Genomic DNA, 19737 nt, shown 5'->3' with positions numbered 1-19737 from the left:
CCCTAAATTCAGTAAATGGGTCAATTGGGCTCTGTCTAAATTAGAATGAACATACGCTCTACAACAGAAGTGTATAATTCAGTCTCTAAGGTCCAGTTTTACATTTTATTAATTGAAGACAGCCATACTGCTACATTTAATTGCAGGAAATCATTTTTCTTAAAAGTTTTGTGTTTGTGTGTTCCTTTTAAAAATCATTTTCTGCTAACCCCCTTTGCTTGCATTCTATGGTGCACACTCTCTTGAACCCTCTCTGTTTTGTGCTTTCTTCCTCATTACCCATCTGCACCTCTGCAGGCTTTTACCTGCAGGAGGTGCAGATGGGTAATCTGAGGACAGACTGAAGGAACTGGGCATGTTTAGCCTTGAGAAGACTGAGGGGAGATATGATAGCACGCTTCAAGTACTTGAAAGGTTGTCACAGAGAGGAAGGCCAGGATCTCTTCTCGATCATCCCAGAGTGCAGGACACGGAATAATGGGCTCAAGTTACAGGAAGCCAGATTCCAGCTGAACATCAGGAAAAACTTCCTGACTGTTAGACCAACACGACAATGGAACCAATTACCTAGGGAGGTAGTGGGCTCTCCCACACTGGAGGCATTCAAAATGAAGCTGGACAGCCATCTGTCAGGGATGCTTTGATTTAGATTCCTGCATTGAGCAGGAGGTTGGACTCGATGGTATTGTAGGCCCCTTCCAACCCTACAATTCTATGATTCTACCTCTGCTTGTTGCCCCCTCTTGTTTCCCAACACAGACGTCTCTTCTCCCCCCCCCTTTTTTTATCATCATTCTCTTTGCTCTGTCTTCTCCTGTCTCTCCTCCTCTTCTTTGCTGAGTTTAGGAGAAAGAGCACACACAGCTTTCACTCTCCAGCAATTGACATGTTGGTGCAATCAGCGACCCATGCCACTTGGCCAACTACAACAGGCTATTAAAAAATGTGTACCTCTACCATGTGCCTCTTCATCTATGAAGAGGGACAAGCAATGCACAATACTGCAATTCTCCTGTTTTCTTTTCCCCCACTGTTGATGAGCCTGTGCAGGTTGCTGATGTTCCCATAAAGAGGTGGGAATGGTCTGCAGGTAATTATTTGGGATGCCGTGGTGGGGTTGTTGGCTCACAGGCCTTAAAGTGAAGGCCTGGTTTACAACAACCAGTAGAATGATGTATTATTTATTTGATTTGTGCCCCGCCTTTCTACCAAAAATGATGGCTCAAGAAAAATAAGTAAAGGAAGCATGGTTTCCTCTTCCTCTCCCCCCACCCCAAAACCTTGCTGACACTAAGTGTAAAAGTTCTTAAGTCATAGCATCCTTTTCTTTTTAATAACTTCCCTATGGAGAGAGGTATTCTTAGAATGGAACAGCAGTACTGAATCCTTAACTTGGCAAACCCTTATCCTCCTACTGGCAGCATCGGTTTCAAAAGCAATCACAACTCATTCTCTAAGCTGTTCTTCACAACTGTTGGAAAACAATACAGCACAAAACAGGGACTTAAATCCAACCCCAAACAAATAAGCTATAATCAGTATAGTACACCAAGATCTCATTTCAAACCCCTTAGTAAGAGTTGTGACACTTCCCTGGTTTCAAAGGCATGAATGAGTCAAAGGAGAGTCTCAGATGATGCCGTATACTTGCTATACTTGTACTTAATTGTTAGACCTCCCCATTAATGCATGTATGTACTTCATACCCCTATGCATGTATGTACTTCATACATACATTAATGTATGTACTTCATACCCCTATGCAGGTGTGCATCTGAGACCACATGTAGTGCAGGATCAGGTTCATGCTGCTTGTCTCCTGGCCCATAGGATGACCTGATTGCTACCTCCAGATTTTGAGTGGTAACAATCACACAAATCAGGCCTATTTATGTTGGGCTCAATATGTATAAACCCGTATTTGAATGTAACCCCAGTGCGCAAACATTGCAGTTATATGCTGTGAGAGAGTAGCTGTAGCACTCCAAGTCTGCTATATTTTGAATAGCAGGTTTCGGAAATGCATCTATATTTATTTATTTATTTATTCATTCATTTCATTTCTATACCACCCAATAGCCGAAGCTCTCTGGGCGGTTCACAAAAATTAAATCCAAACAACACACAATAAAACAATTTAAAATATACAGAACATTAAAACCACAATATAACAATACAACCACAATAAAACCTAGCAGCAGTGCAGGAGTTTAAAATACAGATTTAAAACAGCAAAGATAAAAATTTAGAATGCTAAAATGCTTGGGAAAATAAAAAGGTCTTCACCTGGCGCCGAAAGGAATACAATGTAGGCGCCAGGCGAACCTCACTAGGGAGCTCATTCCAGAGCCGGGGTGCCACAACAGAAAAAGCCCTCCTCCTAGTAGCCACCCGCCTCACTTCCTTTGGCAGGGGCTCACGGAGAAGGGCCGCTGACGATGATCTTAAGGTCCGGGCAGGCACATATGGGAGGAGGCGATCCTTCAGGTAACCTGGCCCCAAGCAGTTAAGGGCTTTGAATGTTAACACCAGCTATCTGTTAACACTATCTTCTCGGAGAGAAGATAGTTAACACTATCTTCTTGGAGGGTTGGATTTGATCCTGGCAAATCATACCAGCAAACATTTTCTTTCACAGTATTTGTATGCTACTGTTGACCATAATGATTCTGAGTGGTTCACAATAATATCAGAATTATTGACAGTGATATTGCCATCACAGTGATGAATCCCATAAGACTAGGGGTGTGTCAAAAATTTGTTTCAGTTCATTTTTATCAGGATTTACCCTGTTCGCTGTTTCTGGACCAAACATTGACTCAGACACAATCTGCAGTTGAAGTCCTTACGTTCCCAAGTTTGCAATGAAATTAACAGACCGAACAAAATGAGTTCGTCAGCATGTGTGCATTTGAAAATGCACATAAATGCATTTTAATCAATGGGAGAAGAATGTATACATTTCAAAGATATGCACAGTTGATGCATACATTTGAAAAAATATTCATAGATTTTCATGCAGAAAGGAAAGGACAAAGATCGCAATCTGATACAGACATGTGACAGAATGTGCTTCATGGTGGAATGGGAGAACTTCAGTAAACTTGAGATTTGCTTGCACGGACACCCCTACATAAGATAGGCAACATGTAGCGCCCTTGGCTTTTTTTACATCCCCTACCATTCCTGTGCTGCCAAATTTGCCACTAAAATTTTGCGATGCAGCAGCAAAAATGTTTCTTTTTAAAACAAAGCACGGGGGAAGTATGGTCCCTTGTGGGTTCCGAAGGATGGGAATTGGTCTGTGAACCCCTGGAAGTTGCCCAGCCCTTCCATAAGACTTATACAGGAATTAGAGAAGATAATTTCTGAATGTTGTCTTGCTGGTCTTGGAGAATTCTGAGAAAAGAGAAATGAGCTTCCCACTCTAAGCTTTCAGTGGTATAAAATAAATACTGCCATTTCTCCTTCCTTTGGTTCTCTTTAAAGGGTGGAGGTTGCAAAATAAGGTTCTGGAGGCAATATCTAGTTTCTCTCCCTTTGATTCAGCCTGATAAAAATGCAAAGTGTAGACATTAGTGTTTGAGAAGTTTTTGAGAATCTACATGTGTAGAGATAGTATACTTCTAAATACCAGGTGCTGGGGAAAAGCAGGGGATGGCTGCTGCCTTCCTGTCCTGTTGTGAGAGCTTAGAGTGGCATCTGGCTGACCACTCTTTGAAACAGAGCCTGGCATCCAAAGGACGGCTTTGGTTCTCACAAGGAGCCAGTGGAATTCTTGACTATTTTTTATTAGACCAGCTGGTCCCAATGCTTTATAAGCAACCAGTTCTAAAAGTCCCCTTAGATTCAAAAGCATGTTTGGGAATGCTGAGGAGAAACAAACCTAATCCCTGATGGGCTCACAAAATGTACGTTTCATGGTTTTTAGGATCTTGCCAGAGTGCTGGACTAGATGGACTCTAGTCTGATTAAAACAAGCCAAATATGTTAAGTTGTTTTTCCTTCTCCCAGATGAAGCTTAGGGTAGCTTAGCCGTGTCACCTTGACTGTTTCTCAGCTGTTTGGAGCCAGCTTTAACAAGCTGTTTCTGGGAACATCTTTTATTGTGCCAAAACCTCATTACAACCTCTTGAATAGTCATGATCTGAACACTTTGGATGAATTTAATGTCCAAAGAACTTTCTGGTATACTTCCCTAACAAGCAGTTGCTTTATTTCATGATTCATGTTTACTAGTAAGAATTCTTTTACGTTAAATGCAGTGGGCAAAATTACATGAACACCTGTATGTACAGAGCACATACAGTTGCATAATATTTGCAAGAAGTACGAACCATAAAATCAAAAACTTGTTGGCTTTTGAGTGTCAAGTTTTAGTGCTACCACATTTCTCATATTTGAACCTGACTTAGAGTTGCTGTTTTGATGGTAGCTCCACATGTAGAATACCAGTATGAAAAATTAAAGAGTTCCATGTATCATTATGCAGGATAACATGTTTTGATCTCTGTTTCTTGTTGGCATTTCAGAGTAGGAATACTATGTCAGGTTAAATAATATTTGCATATAGTGACAATGGGAATACCTACTTAAGAAACATTAAAGGATATGACCATTGTTAATGCAATGGACAACTGGGCTGCATAGTCTCTTTTTCTCCCCTGCTCCCAGCAGTTGTTCCCCTCTAGCATGCAAATTCCCCCACTCTCCCTTTGCTACCCTTAATTATGATTCATTGTTATATCTGCTCACATTTTATTTCTGTGGTGGCCCCCACTCTGTGGAACTCCCTCCCTAGGGAACTCCGTCATGCCCCCTCTTTAATGAGCTTCTGTCGTGCATTAAAAACGTGGTTGTTCAGGCAGGCATTTGGGGTGGGTTAGGGTATTTTAGAAAATGTTTTTATTGTAGAATTTTATTGTTTTAAACTGTTTTATTGTATGTTGTACATCGCCCAGAGTGGCTGGGTGACCAGCCAGATGGGCGATTAATAAATTTAATAATAATAATAATAATAATAATAATAATTTTAATCATGTTTAACACTAATCTAGGATTTGAAGCCAACTTCATTGTACATAGTTGAGAAATATATTCAAAATAATTTGCGCGTACAAATGATTGGCTTAAATTAGCCTTCATGAAACAGTATGCAATGCTGAAAGGACTGCATTATAATGGTTAGAGCAGGATGGTTGAAAGAAGACCTCCTTCCCCACTTTTGCCTCTTTTGTTCCTCCTCCTCAGTTACCATACTTTTCCTTTGCTCCTCTTTCTTCTCCCCCTCCTCATAATCTGGTCAATTTTATTATGTTCCGCTCTTCCCTCTTATTTGTCAATTTCTTCTTATACCTCTTTTGTTGCCACTGAATTAGCAACTGTGCTGAAGTATGTGTGAAAAGGTCTAGAGGTACGACCAGCCCTCCCCAACCTGGTGCTGTCCAGATGTTTTGGACTTCAACTCTCATCAGCCCCAGCCAGCATGGCTAGTGGTCAGGAATGCTGGGAGTTACAGTCCAAAACTGCACCAGGGTGGGGAAGGCTGAGCTAGACAGCTTCCTCTTAAGAGGCTGCTTTAGGCACAGTCTTGCCCAGGATGGCCCTGCCCAAAAGCAAGTTCCATAGCAAGCCAGCCATTGTCATCTCGGTTGGACTTTTCATATGTCACTGGAGGTGGTAACAGTTGGCAAAGGAATTGGTACAAGGGAAGAGCAAGAGTGACAGGAGAATAGCAGAAAAGGACATGAGAACCTAGGACTTGGTGGTCTGGCCTTGCCAGAAGCATACTAGTTTCAGGTGCTTGAAGCTGCCTTGTATCCAATAGCTTAGCCTTCCCCAACCTGGTGCCCTCTAGGTGCTTTGGACTACTACTCCCAGCATTGCTGGCCTTTGGCCATGCTGACTGGGGCTGATGGGAGTTGCAGTCCAAAACATGTGGTAGAGCTCCTGGTTGGGGAAGGCTGCACTAGCCTTTTGGTGGGTGTGGGGCTTGTTTTGGCTCTGAGTGTGACAAAGGGATAAAATGCTGGGAACTGACTGTTCTGTTTATTGGATTTTATATCTTACATTTCAGTTGCGGCATTCTCAAGATGGCTAACAAAATCACAGCTGCACATATAGGGAAAGATAGTAATGGTGTAATACATTAAATCTCTGTATTGATTCACTTGTATACATACAGTCTGCATTATGAGTATGTGTCTTCTCATATTTCAGGTCTTCTTAAAAGCGCCCATGATTCTTAATGGTGTTTGTGTTATTTGGAAAGGCTGGATAGATCTCCAAAGACTGGATGGCATGGGTTGCCTAGAATTTGATGAAGATCGGGCACAGGTAAGGAAAACAGTTTCAAACTTCTTAAATATCAGTGCTTTCATGCACTAAAATGTGTTATTTTGGTGCATACATCTTTATACCTTGGGAGTGTCATAGAGAGAGAAACTGAAAACACAAGTATAGGACCACTCTTAAGGATTTAGGTATAGCAACTTCAATCACATGTGATCAGCATCTTTGGACCTGCCTTTTGATCTAAGGGACAGATCTTCCTGCTGTCCTCTGTCTTCCTTAGTTAAAAGAAAGGAAGACGGTGGTGATTGGGAAGACTTCTGTCCTGTTTGTGTGTGCTTTCAGTTTCTCCTTTTTAGGGAGTCTGCCTTCGTTCTTAGCTTCTGTAATGTTTTCCTCTTGAGCTTTTGACATCGGTATTCCTTGCTCTTATTTAAAATATCCATAATTTAAAATACCCATTTTTGTTTTCTTGTTCCTTTGTCATTCTACTGCTTACCCCATAGGTCAAGAGAGGGCTAGTGGAAACTTGCTTGTACTTGTTTGGGCAGCAGGGGGCTCACATGAACGTGGGGTACTGAGGGGTTTTGATGCATTTCACTGGAATGTTCCTGGGCTGTTACCATGACATCCAAACCTGAAACTCTGGATTGTTTAGGGACAATTGTCAAAGAAAGGTTTTTAGTTTTCACTGGTAAATTATCAGTTAAGGTAAAAAGGTAATGGTGTCCCCAGCCAGTCATGTCCGACTCTAGAGGGTGGTGCTCATCTCCATTTCTAAGCCGAAGAGCCAGCGCTGTCCGAAGACGCTTCCGTAGTCATGTGGCCGGCATGACTGAACACCGAGGTGCACGGAACGCTGTTACCTTTGCCGCCGAAGCGGTACCTATTTATCTACTTGCAATTTCTTGCTTTCGAACTGCTAGGTTGGCAGGAGCTGGGACTGAAGATGGGAGCTCACTCCATCATGTAGCGCTCAGGTCTCGAACTGCTGTCCTGCCAACCTTCCAGTCTGCAGTTCAGCGTCTTAACCACTAAGCCACCGCGGCCCCAAATTATTATCAGTTACCATAAGACAAACACAAAAATGGTTTGCATTTGTCTTTTGGTAACTGAAAATTTGTTATCAGTGAAAACTAAACACCATTCTTTGACAATTGTCCCTAAACAAACCAGAGTTCCAGGTTTGGATGTCATAACAGCCCAGGAACAGGGCATTCCTGGGTTGTGCATTGAAAGCACTAGTGAACTATTAAACAACCCATAATTGGCTGTTAACATGCGAACCAGATCAGTCTCTTCTTAGCATTCAACTTGTATAAGGTTTTTCCTTGGTGCCTCCTTCTGCCCACTTTACTTGAATCTGACTTCTACTCCAACCCTCTTTCTTAGATGTATTTGCTTCGTTCACTTTTCTATGGCTTCCTAGCTTTCACCCACACTACTAGCCTGACATTCCTGCCTATGCACCTCTCCTTACCCACTTTTCACCCCATGTAATGGCAGATGCTCCAACAATGGCTAGGAGCAAGGCTCACAGGTGACAGCCAGTATTTAACCAGTTTAAGCATATACGAATTGTTGGAGTTGGATTCACTTGGTTCAGAATACTCCTGTTATTCAAAACGTATTGTTTACTTAAACCAATAAAGTGGCCGATAACTGAAATTATGGATTATTCTCTAATGTAAACGGTAACATGGTTTTTATTACTTAGTGGCCTTTTAGTGAACATCCTGCTATCACCGGATTGGGTCTTTTCCTTTGAAAGAAATGAGCACTCCCTCCCCGCCCACCCCCATTTTTGCATATTGGGAAGTAATTGTGTTTTGTACCAACATAAGAATTGTCAAGGAGAGCCTGATCTACTTGAAAGCCAAACTTAATGGCAAATTTGCACATTGCCCTTTGGTGCACTTTGCTGGGGATGTAGCTGACATTTATTGATTGACAGATGTTTATATTAAACTAAGCAAGGCCACAGGGGGCACTCTTTCACATCATTTCACAAAATAGCTTCAGGGTACAGGAAGTGCCCTAGGCAAAAAAGGCAATTTGACATTCTTGCACTACAGACATCTTACTTTAAATTTTAATTTTAATGTGCTTAGTACCCCTGCAATTTAAAATGTAGCTGGATTCTTGGAGCAGGTTGGAGGGTTTTAACTGTGAATCTTAGGAAAGCCTTACTATTAAAGGGATACCATCAGACTAAATGTTGTAGGTGTGAGCTTTGACAATTGTTGTTTACGCATTTTGATTAGTATAAAAGTAAAAAATATTGAATGAAGAAAGGCTGTCATTCTGCCTAGAAAGAATGCAATAGAATTGCATTTTTATCACATACTGTTAAACATTGTTCCTCAATATAGGCCAGTCATCTGGGAAACCTGAGGAACCACTCCACTATAAACTTTCAGAAAGTGATGTATTAGAAGTCTTTTCAAATTATGTAAAGCATTTCTCTTCTGGGAAATAAAAAACACCGCGGTTACTTGTCTGTTTAATGCAGTGTAGGAGTTCATCTTTGTGAAGACAAACCAAGATGCCTACTTGAGAAAGTTTACAGTTTATTTGAAAATATTATATAACTTCGTACAGTATTTCCAGACTTGTTCCTTTTCCACCTTGTTTTGTATATTATTGTATTTCATTTTTGAAGCAAATTATGGTGACATGTAGTTTGTAATAGTTTCTAATGGCCCTTAGCTAAGCAATATATTGACAGTAGAGGATAACTAATATACACTGATATCTATAGAGCAAGAAGGTGTGATATGGCTCAATAGAGCCTCCCACACACACACACTCAGAGTGTAAGTTATCTCCCGTTCCCCATAATAGTTTGGTGTGGTGTCTGCCTGCACATCGAGGAGGGGAAGTCAGGCTTATGAGAATCCACATGTGGTTGCCACAGAGGAACTGGATCATGCCCACATTATATAACAACTAATCTTACAAAACTGTCTTTTAATTCTGCCTTCCTCAACTGCATGACCTCCAGATGTTTCAGAGTACAACTCCCATCATCCCTGCCCGTTGTCCATGTTGGCTGGGACTGATCGGAGTTGCAGTCCAAAACATCTTGAGGGCACCAGGTTGGGGAAAGTTTAAATGTATATATAGTGATTCAAAGCACAATCCCATGCATGTTTAGACAGAAAAACGTCCTGCAACTCCCAGCATTCCACAGCCAGCATGGCTGGCTGTGGAACGCTGGGAGTTATAGAACGTTTTTCTGTCTAAATATGCATAGGATTGCACCTTAAGAGGAGTCAGGTTATATGTTGTTCTTTTAGAATACTTTGTTTGCTAATTTCACATTTACAAGCTAATTTATTTATTTTATTTATTAAATTTATTAATCGCCCATCTGGCTGGTCATCCAGCCACTCTGGCAATACTACCTAGAAACTGAAAAAATCAATATGTGGTGATGGTTCTGCTATATCAGTAGTCTATCTCTTCACATTGTCTTGTTTCCTCTTACCCACTTTAGTCAGCTAAATTATGACTACAGTCAAGCAGCCATTCATTGTTGGATTCAAATGCTGCTTTCTGCATGACTCTGTTTCTGGTTCATAGCAGGAAGATGCATTGGCACAACAAGCTTTTGAAGAAGCTCGGAGAAGAACTCGTGAATTTGAAGACAGAGACAGGTCTCATCGGGAGGAAATGGAGGTGAGAGTTTCACAGCTGCTGTCAGTTACTGGTTAGTACTCTATCAAAAATCTAGATTTTTTTCAATATATTTTCTGTCTAGAGCATGCTATTAAAATTCCATTTTATTGTTTCCATTTTAATCAATCCTGTTTGGGCAAAAAGCATTACCTTAGTACTTTAAGACTATAGACTAGACACCCAAGACACTTGAGATTGGAGGTTTCTGTCCGTCCTATGCCCTGCCGGGCTGTTGCTGGCAGGGCAGGAGGGGCAACAGAGGCTTTGTTAGTCTCACTGTCCTCCAATACAGCAATTTTTAATTAGACAGGCCTCTGAGCCTGTTTAACTTGCTCACTCTGCCATGGACAGGGGTTGAGAGGCCATTGGATCCAGTGGATCTTCCTCTCCCCTCCCTGCACACTGGCCTGCGCCAACACACCCATTTCCTCCCTTCCCAAGGTCGGAATCCTGACCTCAAGACGGAGCCACCACGCAGCTTTCCATGGTGGCTAGCTAGAAGGGGCTTGGCAGGGTTGCTGGGTGAGATCCATAGATTTCCTCCTCCGAGGTCAGAGCTCTGTCTCCGGCCTCAGAGGGTGAGATCTGCTACATCAGATGCTATCTAGGAGCCACCAGATTGCACGCTAAGAGTTAGAATTCTTCTGTCAAAGCAAGTTTGCCACTTGAAATAGAGAGTTGCTGACCCCATGATTCCTAAGCCAATTAAGTATTTGAATTTAAGTTGATTTAGTATAGCATTGTTAACATCTACTGTCCTCTTAGAGAGAACGCCCTATTTCAGCATGTGCCACACGAATAGCTACATGTGGTAGAATTCTGCATTAAACTATGTATATGCATTATTTAATAAGAAAGCAAACAGGATATTTCCGTTTCCTGGCTCCAAGCTCAGAGACAGGGCTCTGAGCTTGGAGCCAGGAAACCACACTCCCCGCCCCCTTGCAGCCAGAGCAGAGAGAACCACACTGGCTGCTGTTATGAGCTCGCAAACACAACCTTGTACAGGGTTAAAGGGGGCATTCCTGGGGGAGGGGAGGAGAATACAAGGTATCCCCAGCCATCCCCAGGCTTCTTCCCTCTCCCGCCCCACAGCCTGTGCTAGACGGGCAAAATCGCCCATCTAACTTGAACGCAGAGTGGGATAGCTAATACCCTGAAAGACAGAAACAAAATTCAACGTGATCTTGATGGGCTGGAGCACTGGGCAGAAAACAACAGAATGACATTTAACACGGATAAATCCCAAGTTCTGCACCTAGGAAAAAGAAACCAAATGAACAGTTACAAGATGGGCGATACTTGGCTCAACAATACTACAAGCAAGAAGGATCTTGGAATTGTTGTAGATTGCAAGCTGAATATGAGCCAGTAAAGTGATGTGGCTGTAAAAAAGGCAAATGCTTTTTTAGGCTGCATTAATAGAAGTATAGCTTCCAGGTCAATGACATACTAGTTCCCCTCTACTCAGCACTGGTTAGGCCTCATCTTGAGTACTCTGTCCAGTTCTGGGCACCACACTTTAAGAAGGATGCAGATAAACTAGAGAGGGTTCAGAGGAGGGCAACACAGATGATCAGGGGACTGGAAACAAAGCCCTCTGAGGAGAGACTGAAAGAACTGGGCATGTTTAGCCTTGAGAAGAGAAGACTGAGGGGAGATATGATCGTGCTCTTCAAGTACTTGAAAGGTTGTCACAGAGAGGAAGGCCAGGATCCCTTCTCAATCATCCGAGAGTGCAGGACATGGAATAATGGGCTCAAGTTACAGGAAGCCAGATTGCAGCTGAACATCAGGAAAAACTTCCTGACTGTTAGAGCAATACAACGATGGAACCAATTACCTAGGGAGGTAGTGGGCTCTCCCACACTGAAGGCGTTCAATATGAGCTTGGACAGGGATGCTTTGACTTGGATTCCTGCATTGAGCAGGGGGTTGGACTCGATGGTCTTGTAGGCCCCTTCCAACCCTACTATTCTGTGATTCTACTCATAAGCCTCCAAGTTCAGAGGCTTACTGAGTACCTAGGGTGGATCTCTTAAGATTGTGCCCTAAGGAAATGAAATTTTATCACATTTTGCCAAATGAAATAGTATTGTAGATTGGCACATGGGGCAGTGGGGATAAAGAGGCAAATGTGTTGCAGATCAGTAGTTGAAATATGCATAACATAAGTGGGAGATACTATGGTAAAGGTGATGATGCTTCATAGGAAATTGCTTGTGCTGATTTGCTTTACTCAAATTATGTACATTGTGTTGCTGCCTAATACTCTGTATACATATTTTACTGCATTACTAAGATAGAAGAGTTGCCATTTCTTGTTGGGATAAGAGTGAGGAGCAAACTTCATTTTAGAGCAATGAATAATACATATATTTCTGACTTGCATAAAAGCAAACCTTTACAACTGCAGAGACAGCAGCAATTCTATTAAAAGGAATAGCATACATGGGGTAAAATAGGAATTGTAGTTTGCACTAGAGACAATGTGTTCACTATACTGCTAAAACCAATCCTCATTTTTTGGGAAACAATACTAGTTTTGAATATAGGGATAATCTTGCATAATCAACAGTAATAAAATACATGGAAACCAAATTACATATTTTCCTCTTGTTCACTTTTGCTCAACTTACACATTTTTAAAAGTAATCTTCATTGCGGAATATGTGAAAAGAGGACCAGTGTTAATTTGAGCATGGAGGGAAGATGTAGAAAATGTGTTTGTCTTTTTAAAAAATTAAAAAAAAAAACTAAACCAAAAGCCTTATATTTTCACATCACAGGGTTATTGTAAAGATACAAGTAGAATGCTTAAAGATTGGAATGATGAAGATTGAAAGTTTCATTGTTAGAAATGTATACCTTGGGTTGCTGCAAAGTCTGCATAAAATATTTTTTTAAAAATCATGCATAGCTTAAATGGTTTTAATAGATACCACATTTGAGCTCAATAAAGAGAAGTCCTTGCAATACTTGGTCTGCCCCTACCCAAAAGAGAGGCGCCAGCTCTTTGGAAGCATTCAGCGAAACCTTAGCAGCATATGAAAATGATCATAGATTTTATTCTTTATTTACACAACTTCTTTCCTAGAAGAGACATTCCTTTATTTTAGAACATGCTGTGCAACTTTTTTAACTATAGGAAACAAGTAGATCATTGCACGTGCAAAAATAGAATGCAAAATCCTTATTAAAGCCTTCAAACACACTCTGTATTCATATTTTGAATCTGCCTTTTGAAGCATAAAAATAAGCAAGCTAAGTGGCTCTAGAAGTATTTGTAGCTACTATTAACGACAACACTTACATTTAAAATCATTTTCGTGTTCTTGCTTAAATGAAAGATTTCACAAATAAAATTACTTCATATCAAGAGCATGTTCAAATCACTCTATTAAAAGATATTTTAATTTATAAGCACTACAAACATGTGCTTACTTGAAAAGGGAGAAACAAAGGTATGCAGCATTAGAAATAACTAGAATATTGAAACAAGATAAGGCACATGGTTTGAAATGTCATTTGAAAAACATTAGTAAATTAGGGCAGTCAAAAGTTTTTCAGAACAATTAAGTTATCTAGCTGTTAGCTAATTAATTGATTTAAAAAACTTTGTAAAGGCATCTGCAGTGATCATGAAGGAAGGGATGCAATGTTCTCATTAGTGTGAGAACTTGCATAGGTTAATGAATAAAATGTACCACTCACTATTAGAAAGAAGCCATCTTTCATATTACTACTTCCTTCAAGGTTGGGAATATGAAACATTACTGTTAACAAATTAGAGCAAATAACAAAGAGTTCTAAGAACTACAATGTAGCAGATAGCAACTGTAGGGCGTAAAGGGGCAGTTGCAGTTTTGAGGTTGGGTGCAGAGGAAGCAAACTTACAGGACCTTTCAGGAGTTAGAGGAAAGAATGGTATGTTGGGATTGGGTGGTATTGTAGCTAGAGTCAGGAGGCAAAGATTCATAGGAAGAAAGGATGTTGCATACCATGTGGCAACATCTGGAAAGTGTTGCCTATGTGGGGGGGGGGGGTTGCATGGATAGTCAAGCGTCTCTTCCTGCTTGTAAGATTGTACTGATGATGTCTGCTTTAGAATCATAATTCAGAGTAAAAAAGTAATATATGCAGTGTAATTGCTAGATCTCTAATGACTTTTTTTTTTAACAAACTCTTGTTAACATATCAATAATTTAGGGGTACTGGTGCAAGACTCTAAAATAATGCAAAGTTTAAATCCGTGTTATCATTCTGAAACTATCGCAAATTGCAACAAATGAAATACAGTGAAAAACTGTCATGGATTCTAAGCCCTCCCACCACTCACTGTGCAATCCACACACTCTTTCATTCAGTTAATAGTACTTCTTCACACCTAAAGTGACTACAAAGCCTGGGAGCTGTCCTCGGGGCTTAATTAGCTAAATAGAGCTTTGACTAAGAAAGATACTGAAAGCAAGGCAGTTTTCTTTTCAACTAGGATGGGTTTCCTGCCCTGCTGGGCTAGCTTTTTCTGAGCTATGCATCCTCCCAACCCAGCTTCTGACAGGCAGCCAATTTGGTGTGATTCCTCCCACCTTCTCCTCTCAACTCCACCCTCTTAACTCAGTGGCGAGCTCTAATATCTGTCAATTTCAAAGCTCCCTCCCCCTCCGACAGAGCCCGGGTTCCGACAGGGAGGGAGGAAGATCGTCTCTGAGCCTGGGCCTCCTCCTCAATAAGCCCCTGGGAAGGTTCTTCACTAACTCCTGGGGAGTCTTGTGAAATTTCCTCCCCCACGCCCTGTCTCGGCTAGGCTTCTTCTAAGTCCATCTCTGAACCTGAATCAGAGTCCAAAACAGAACGCCTGGGCTTAGTCCTGACAAGAACCAAATTCCCTCTCACCAGCCTGACAGTAAGGCCTATAGGTACTCGATGCTAATAGAATTGTCATTCCATGCAAAGAGCTGAGTTCTGCTAGTCCTATGAAAGAACTATGAACTATGCAGGGCACAGACTTCCTGCCCACCAGAAATTGTACCACCACTACCATTTGTTGGCAGAGTCAGAGCTAAAAAAATTGTTGTGGTTTTATGTTAAATGAAGCTGAAATTTTTCAGGCTCTGAATTCTGCAGCTGGTATCGGATTCAGCTGCTTTTCAGCAGTTGTACACAAATACATAATAGATGGCCCCAAACAAAGTCCTAACATTTTTTTAGAACCAACGCAAAGTAGAATTTCATAATGAACACCTTGCCTGGTCTCCTGGGAATTTCAGCCTTTGTAAAATGCCTGATGAGAGTTCAGAAGTAGGGCAGTGGGCTGAGTAGAATTTAGAGCGCTTAGAAGTCGGACTTCAGTGCTTTGCACAGCTCTCTTCCCTTCCTTATTATCAGTGTAAGCAGAATAAACCTGCAAAAAATAAATTTTTTACATTTATCTTCTTAACTTACATAATTTATACAATTCATAGAATCAAGATTTTCTTGATGCAGAAGGAGAAGTATTGGGTCCTTGTGCTATTACATTGTGACAAAAGGTTGACATTTTGAGAGTAGTGGAGAGTAATAAATATAAACGGCCAAACAATCTTCAACAAAGCATCTTTTGATTCTTCTTTACTAGTCCATGCTTCAATAAGCATGATATGGAAAAATGTGCAAATCAGTTCAAACAAGAACATTACAAAGACTCTGTTTAGCAGATACACTTTGACTGATGTCATGGACAGGAGATTGCCAGTGTGCTTGCTGGTGTTCTTGTGGTAGCTCTGTCTCCCCACAAGTTCTACCACAAAATGAGGATTTCACTAAAGGCTGTGTTCTGCATTGTTGGAACACAGTGCAAATAAGTTTTGCACCAAAGTTCCAAAAACATTTTTCTGTGCTGAACAGGCACTATGTCTTCTATAAATTCAGAGTTTTACTTAACTAGAACTAGAAATAGAATTCATGGCTTATATGCCTCTTTATTGGACGAACTGTGCCTAGGGGAAGATAGTAAGCTTTCAAGTTGTGTAGCCTGGAGGCAGAAAAAAGAAGAAACCTGTCCTAGGTATAAATAAAAGAAAGAAATGTGCCTTATCCCTTCATGGGTGGATTTCTGAGGTGTATAAAGTGGTGGAGGAGGAAGTGACATAACATCAGAGTATACGGTCATGGAAAAGTTACTTTGCATGCTTTGAAATGTTGAAATTGCCGGTTAAATCTTGTTAGTCTTTCCTTTAAAAGGTAAAATGAAATTACAGCTTCTTGACAAACTTTAAACTGGAAATGGTATCCTAACCAGCTAACACTACTTTCAGTTAGCCAGTATCATATCTCCATATACGTCTATGGATGACAGCTAAAAATCCTAGCTTCTTAAGGATTCTGTCCATTAGGAAAAAAGATGCTTTCAGTTGAGAAAGTATTGTTTCATGGCTGGCAGAGATGCTATAAATATATAATTACTATTGATCAGTGTCAGTCATTGCCTTGCTGTTGCTCAGCCCCTTTGTAACCTGCATTGACTGAAAGAAGAGCATACATTACGGTATTGCTTGACTTGCAAAATTGACCTGCTCTATGCTACACTCAACATTGATTCTGTGCAAAACATACGTTTTCTTCATGGTCTGTGCATTCACTGGCACTTTCATAGCCTACCATTTGCTGCTGAGTGGCAGTAGTAAGTCCCAACATGTTCAGTGTGACTTACCCCTAGGAAAGTGTTAATAGGATTGTGATGTTAAACAAGACTGTGATAGTCTGTTGCCTATTACATATGAGAGAAAATAAACATTGATTCTGCTTAAATAACATCAACGCTTCATTTTCCATAGGGTTTTACAAATAAAACTCTAAAATGCTGATATATGTTGCTTCATATTGTATTCCTGAAGACATTCACTCTGAAATTTCTGTTTCCAGAAATATTAAATTGAAATTTCTCATGTCATGACACTATTCAGGCTATTTGACAGTTAGCAGTTCAGTCAGATTCTAGTGCACTTAGCAAAAAATCATCCATGGTTCTGGTCTCTGTCTCTTTTTTCCATTGCATTTTGAAAAAGGTTTCCTTATATGGACTGCCTTTCTACTCATTTTCTCCTTGGCATTTCTCCATTTATTTATGAAAAAGTAACAAATCAATAATAAATACAATTAGACTATCATTAATATTTAAAATTCAAAATAGAAAAGCTGAAACATTTTATGACAAGACTTACAATAAATAATGATTAAATCATGGAAAAGAAGACATATGGTAAAACCCTATCATGATACTTAGTATTCCCAGCATTTATTAGAATGCCTGAAATTATCCATTTGTTTAATCAGTTCTTCATATGAAATTATATGATTACCCACCAATAATCTTTTAATATTGACCAAGTCCTTCAGTCTCCATTTTGACATGTCTCCTATATTTTGTTCTAAGTAAGTTGTTTTTTTCATTATGTGTAACAGATGTTAATGGGGAGAACCCTGGACCTAGATAAATCTGAAATTTATGCCACATTTTTAGAGTTTTTTAACGGGAAAAAAGCTCTTGGGTGTTGTATAACAAGCTGAAGTTCATACCCAAATAAATCATAAAGGTTTCCTACTTGTTCCTGTTCAGGTTCAATAACTTTTATCTGGTTTATGCCAGTTTAAAAGTGAGGCCAATTTAGCTACCTAATGGTAATCGGTAATATCAGGGACACTAACCCCTCCATTTTTATTTTTCTGATATGGGGCTTTTCATGAAAACCTACGTGATTTATCTAACTAGAAAAATTTCATAATTTTTGCCATTTATTCAAAATTAATGAGGATATTGCCAAAGAAATATTAGTAATTAAAAATAAAAATTTCAGCAGGATGTTCATTATTACTGTAGATATTCATCCAATCCAAGAGAAGCCTAATGATCAATATACTATGTCTTTTTCTACAGATAACTGTAGTTTTTCATGATTAAGTTCAACAAGAGTACCCAAGTCAGATTGGATCCAGATCCCAAGGTACTAAATTGGCTTCACCTTCCATGGAATATTACTTACACAAATGATAACTGTGTTTTTAATTCATCAGGCATATTTAGTGCTTTGTATCCAGATACTGTACTAAATTTGTCACAGACATTTAACAATTATATAAATGATTCACTTGGTCTTGTCAAGGTTAAAGCTACATCATCCACATAGAATGATATCTTAACTTTCTTTTCCCAATTATAACTTGATGAATGTTTCTATTTCTGAGTCATAGCTAATGATTCAAGAAATATAGCAAATATTAAAGCTGAAAGTGAACATCCTTTCCAAGTACCCCTTTGCAAAATAATATAGTCTGATTGATATCCATTAATTGAAATTATAGCTGTAGTATTCTATTACATCAATGAAATTCAGTCTTTAAACTGTGCCCAGGGTTCAGTTAGCCTAATATTTTGTATGGAAAGTTCCACTCAACTTGATCAAAGGCTTTCTTGGCATCTAAAAAGTTATAGCCATTTGTTGAAAATTATTCTGCACTACCTCTAAGCAATCAGCCATCTGATATTAGATGCCATCTTTTATGAAGCCAGTTTGAGTTTGTTCAACATGAGAAATTATCAGGTTATTCAACCTCTCTGCAATAATAGAAGACCAGATTTTAAAATCCTGATTAAGCAACCATATCAGTATGAATTGTGTGTCCTCTGGTCTTTCCCAGGTTTTTCTGTCACAACTATTTCAGTTTCTGACCATAATCTAGGTAATTTTTAAAATTAAAATAGACACATGAATAGTTCAAATAAATGGTCAGCTACATCCTCCACAAAAGTTTTATAAAATTCTTAAATAAGTCATCAGGGCCTGTGGGTTTATTATTTCTTAATGTTTTTAATTACCTGTACTGCTTCTGTAAATAGTTCATCAAGAATATCTAATCTAATATCTAAGATTGATTAAATTTTGATAATTTTAAATTTGTTAAAAAGAAATGTTTACTAAATCTAATAATGGATCTTGTATCCTATTTGGAACTTCATAATATAACTTAAGTTGATAAGAAATTTCTTGCACTGTTTAAACTATTTTACCTTGAATGGAATCAGGTTTTTTCTGTCACTCGCTTAATACTTTATCCAATCATTTTGAAAGTTCGTTACCAAATTCAAACCATTTTTGTCTAGTAAAATGAATAGTACTATCCAATTTATAAGGTTGCTTTAATTCCAACGGCTCTTCAAATAACAATATTTTCTCATATCCTTTTGTTTGCCTCTTTATGTTTTTGCTACAAATCTGAAATGAGTTTAATTTGACATAATTCTTCTTGTTTTTTTAATGCAATTCTGATGATTGTTTAAGTGAAATGCCCATTATATATTCCTTAATTGTATCCCACATAACTGGCCAAGCTATATCAGGTGTACTACTTAACTGAAAGAATTGAACCAATTCTTGATTGATGTCTTCACTTCAGTATATAATAAAGTTTTATTTTAAGTTTTATTCAATTTCCAAGATATAGCTTTTTCAGTATTTATTACTGTAGTCAGAGATATGTGAGCATGATCAGCGTACATCATAAGGACATATTTGTCTGCAGTAATGTGTTACCAAATGTGGAGTAATTGGAAAGAAATCAATATGAGAATAAGAATTATGAACTGTAGAGAAAAATAAATAGTTTCTTTCAAGTGGATGTAAAAAATCTCCATAACTCAATCATTCTTTAATATATTTAAATAATATTTTTTGGAAGAGATTTACTAGTGTCTGATCTGTACTCAACAGAAGCAACACCTTTAAAATC

At 39.3% G+C, this 19737-nt stretch overlaps 1 protein-coding gene across 9 annotated transcripts in view; it reads left to right on the top strand.

Annotated features, from left to right (window-relative positions):
* Positions 1 to 19737, top strand: part of CBFB (core-binding factor subunit beta) — a 56888-nt gene that overhangs the window by 28814 nt on the left and 8337 nt on the right. For 3 of the 9 annotated variants that reach the window (XR_014784612.1, XM_084812078.1, XM_084812080.1), the window contains exons 4-5: positions 6220 to 6336; positions 9877 to 9972. Coding sequence is in view for 6 of the 9 variants with exons in the window: in XM_084812078.1 (XP_084668204.1) it covers positions 6220 to 6336; positions 9877 to 9972 (213 nt within the window). In the remaining 3 variants the exon portion in view is untranslated. Of the gene's footprint in view, positions 1 to 6219; positions 6337 to 9876; positions 10004 to 17887; positions 17955 to 19737 lie in introns of all 9 variants that reach the window. The other 6 variants (XR_014784613.1, XM_084812081.1, XR_014784615.1 and 3 more) reach the window with 3 other exon arrangements.

Source organism: Heloderma suspectum, chromosome 8, assembly GCF_057233095.1.
Source record: "Heloderma suspectum isolate Gila_16-S chromosome 8, 16-S_ref, whole genome shotgun sequence".
NCBI classification, from domain to species: domain Eukaryota; kingdom Metazoa; phylum Chordata; class Lepidosauria; order Squamata; family Helodermatidae; genus Heloderma; species Heloderma suspectum.
This window is presented reverse-complemented; position numbering and strand designations above follow the sequence as displayed.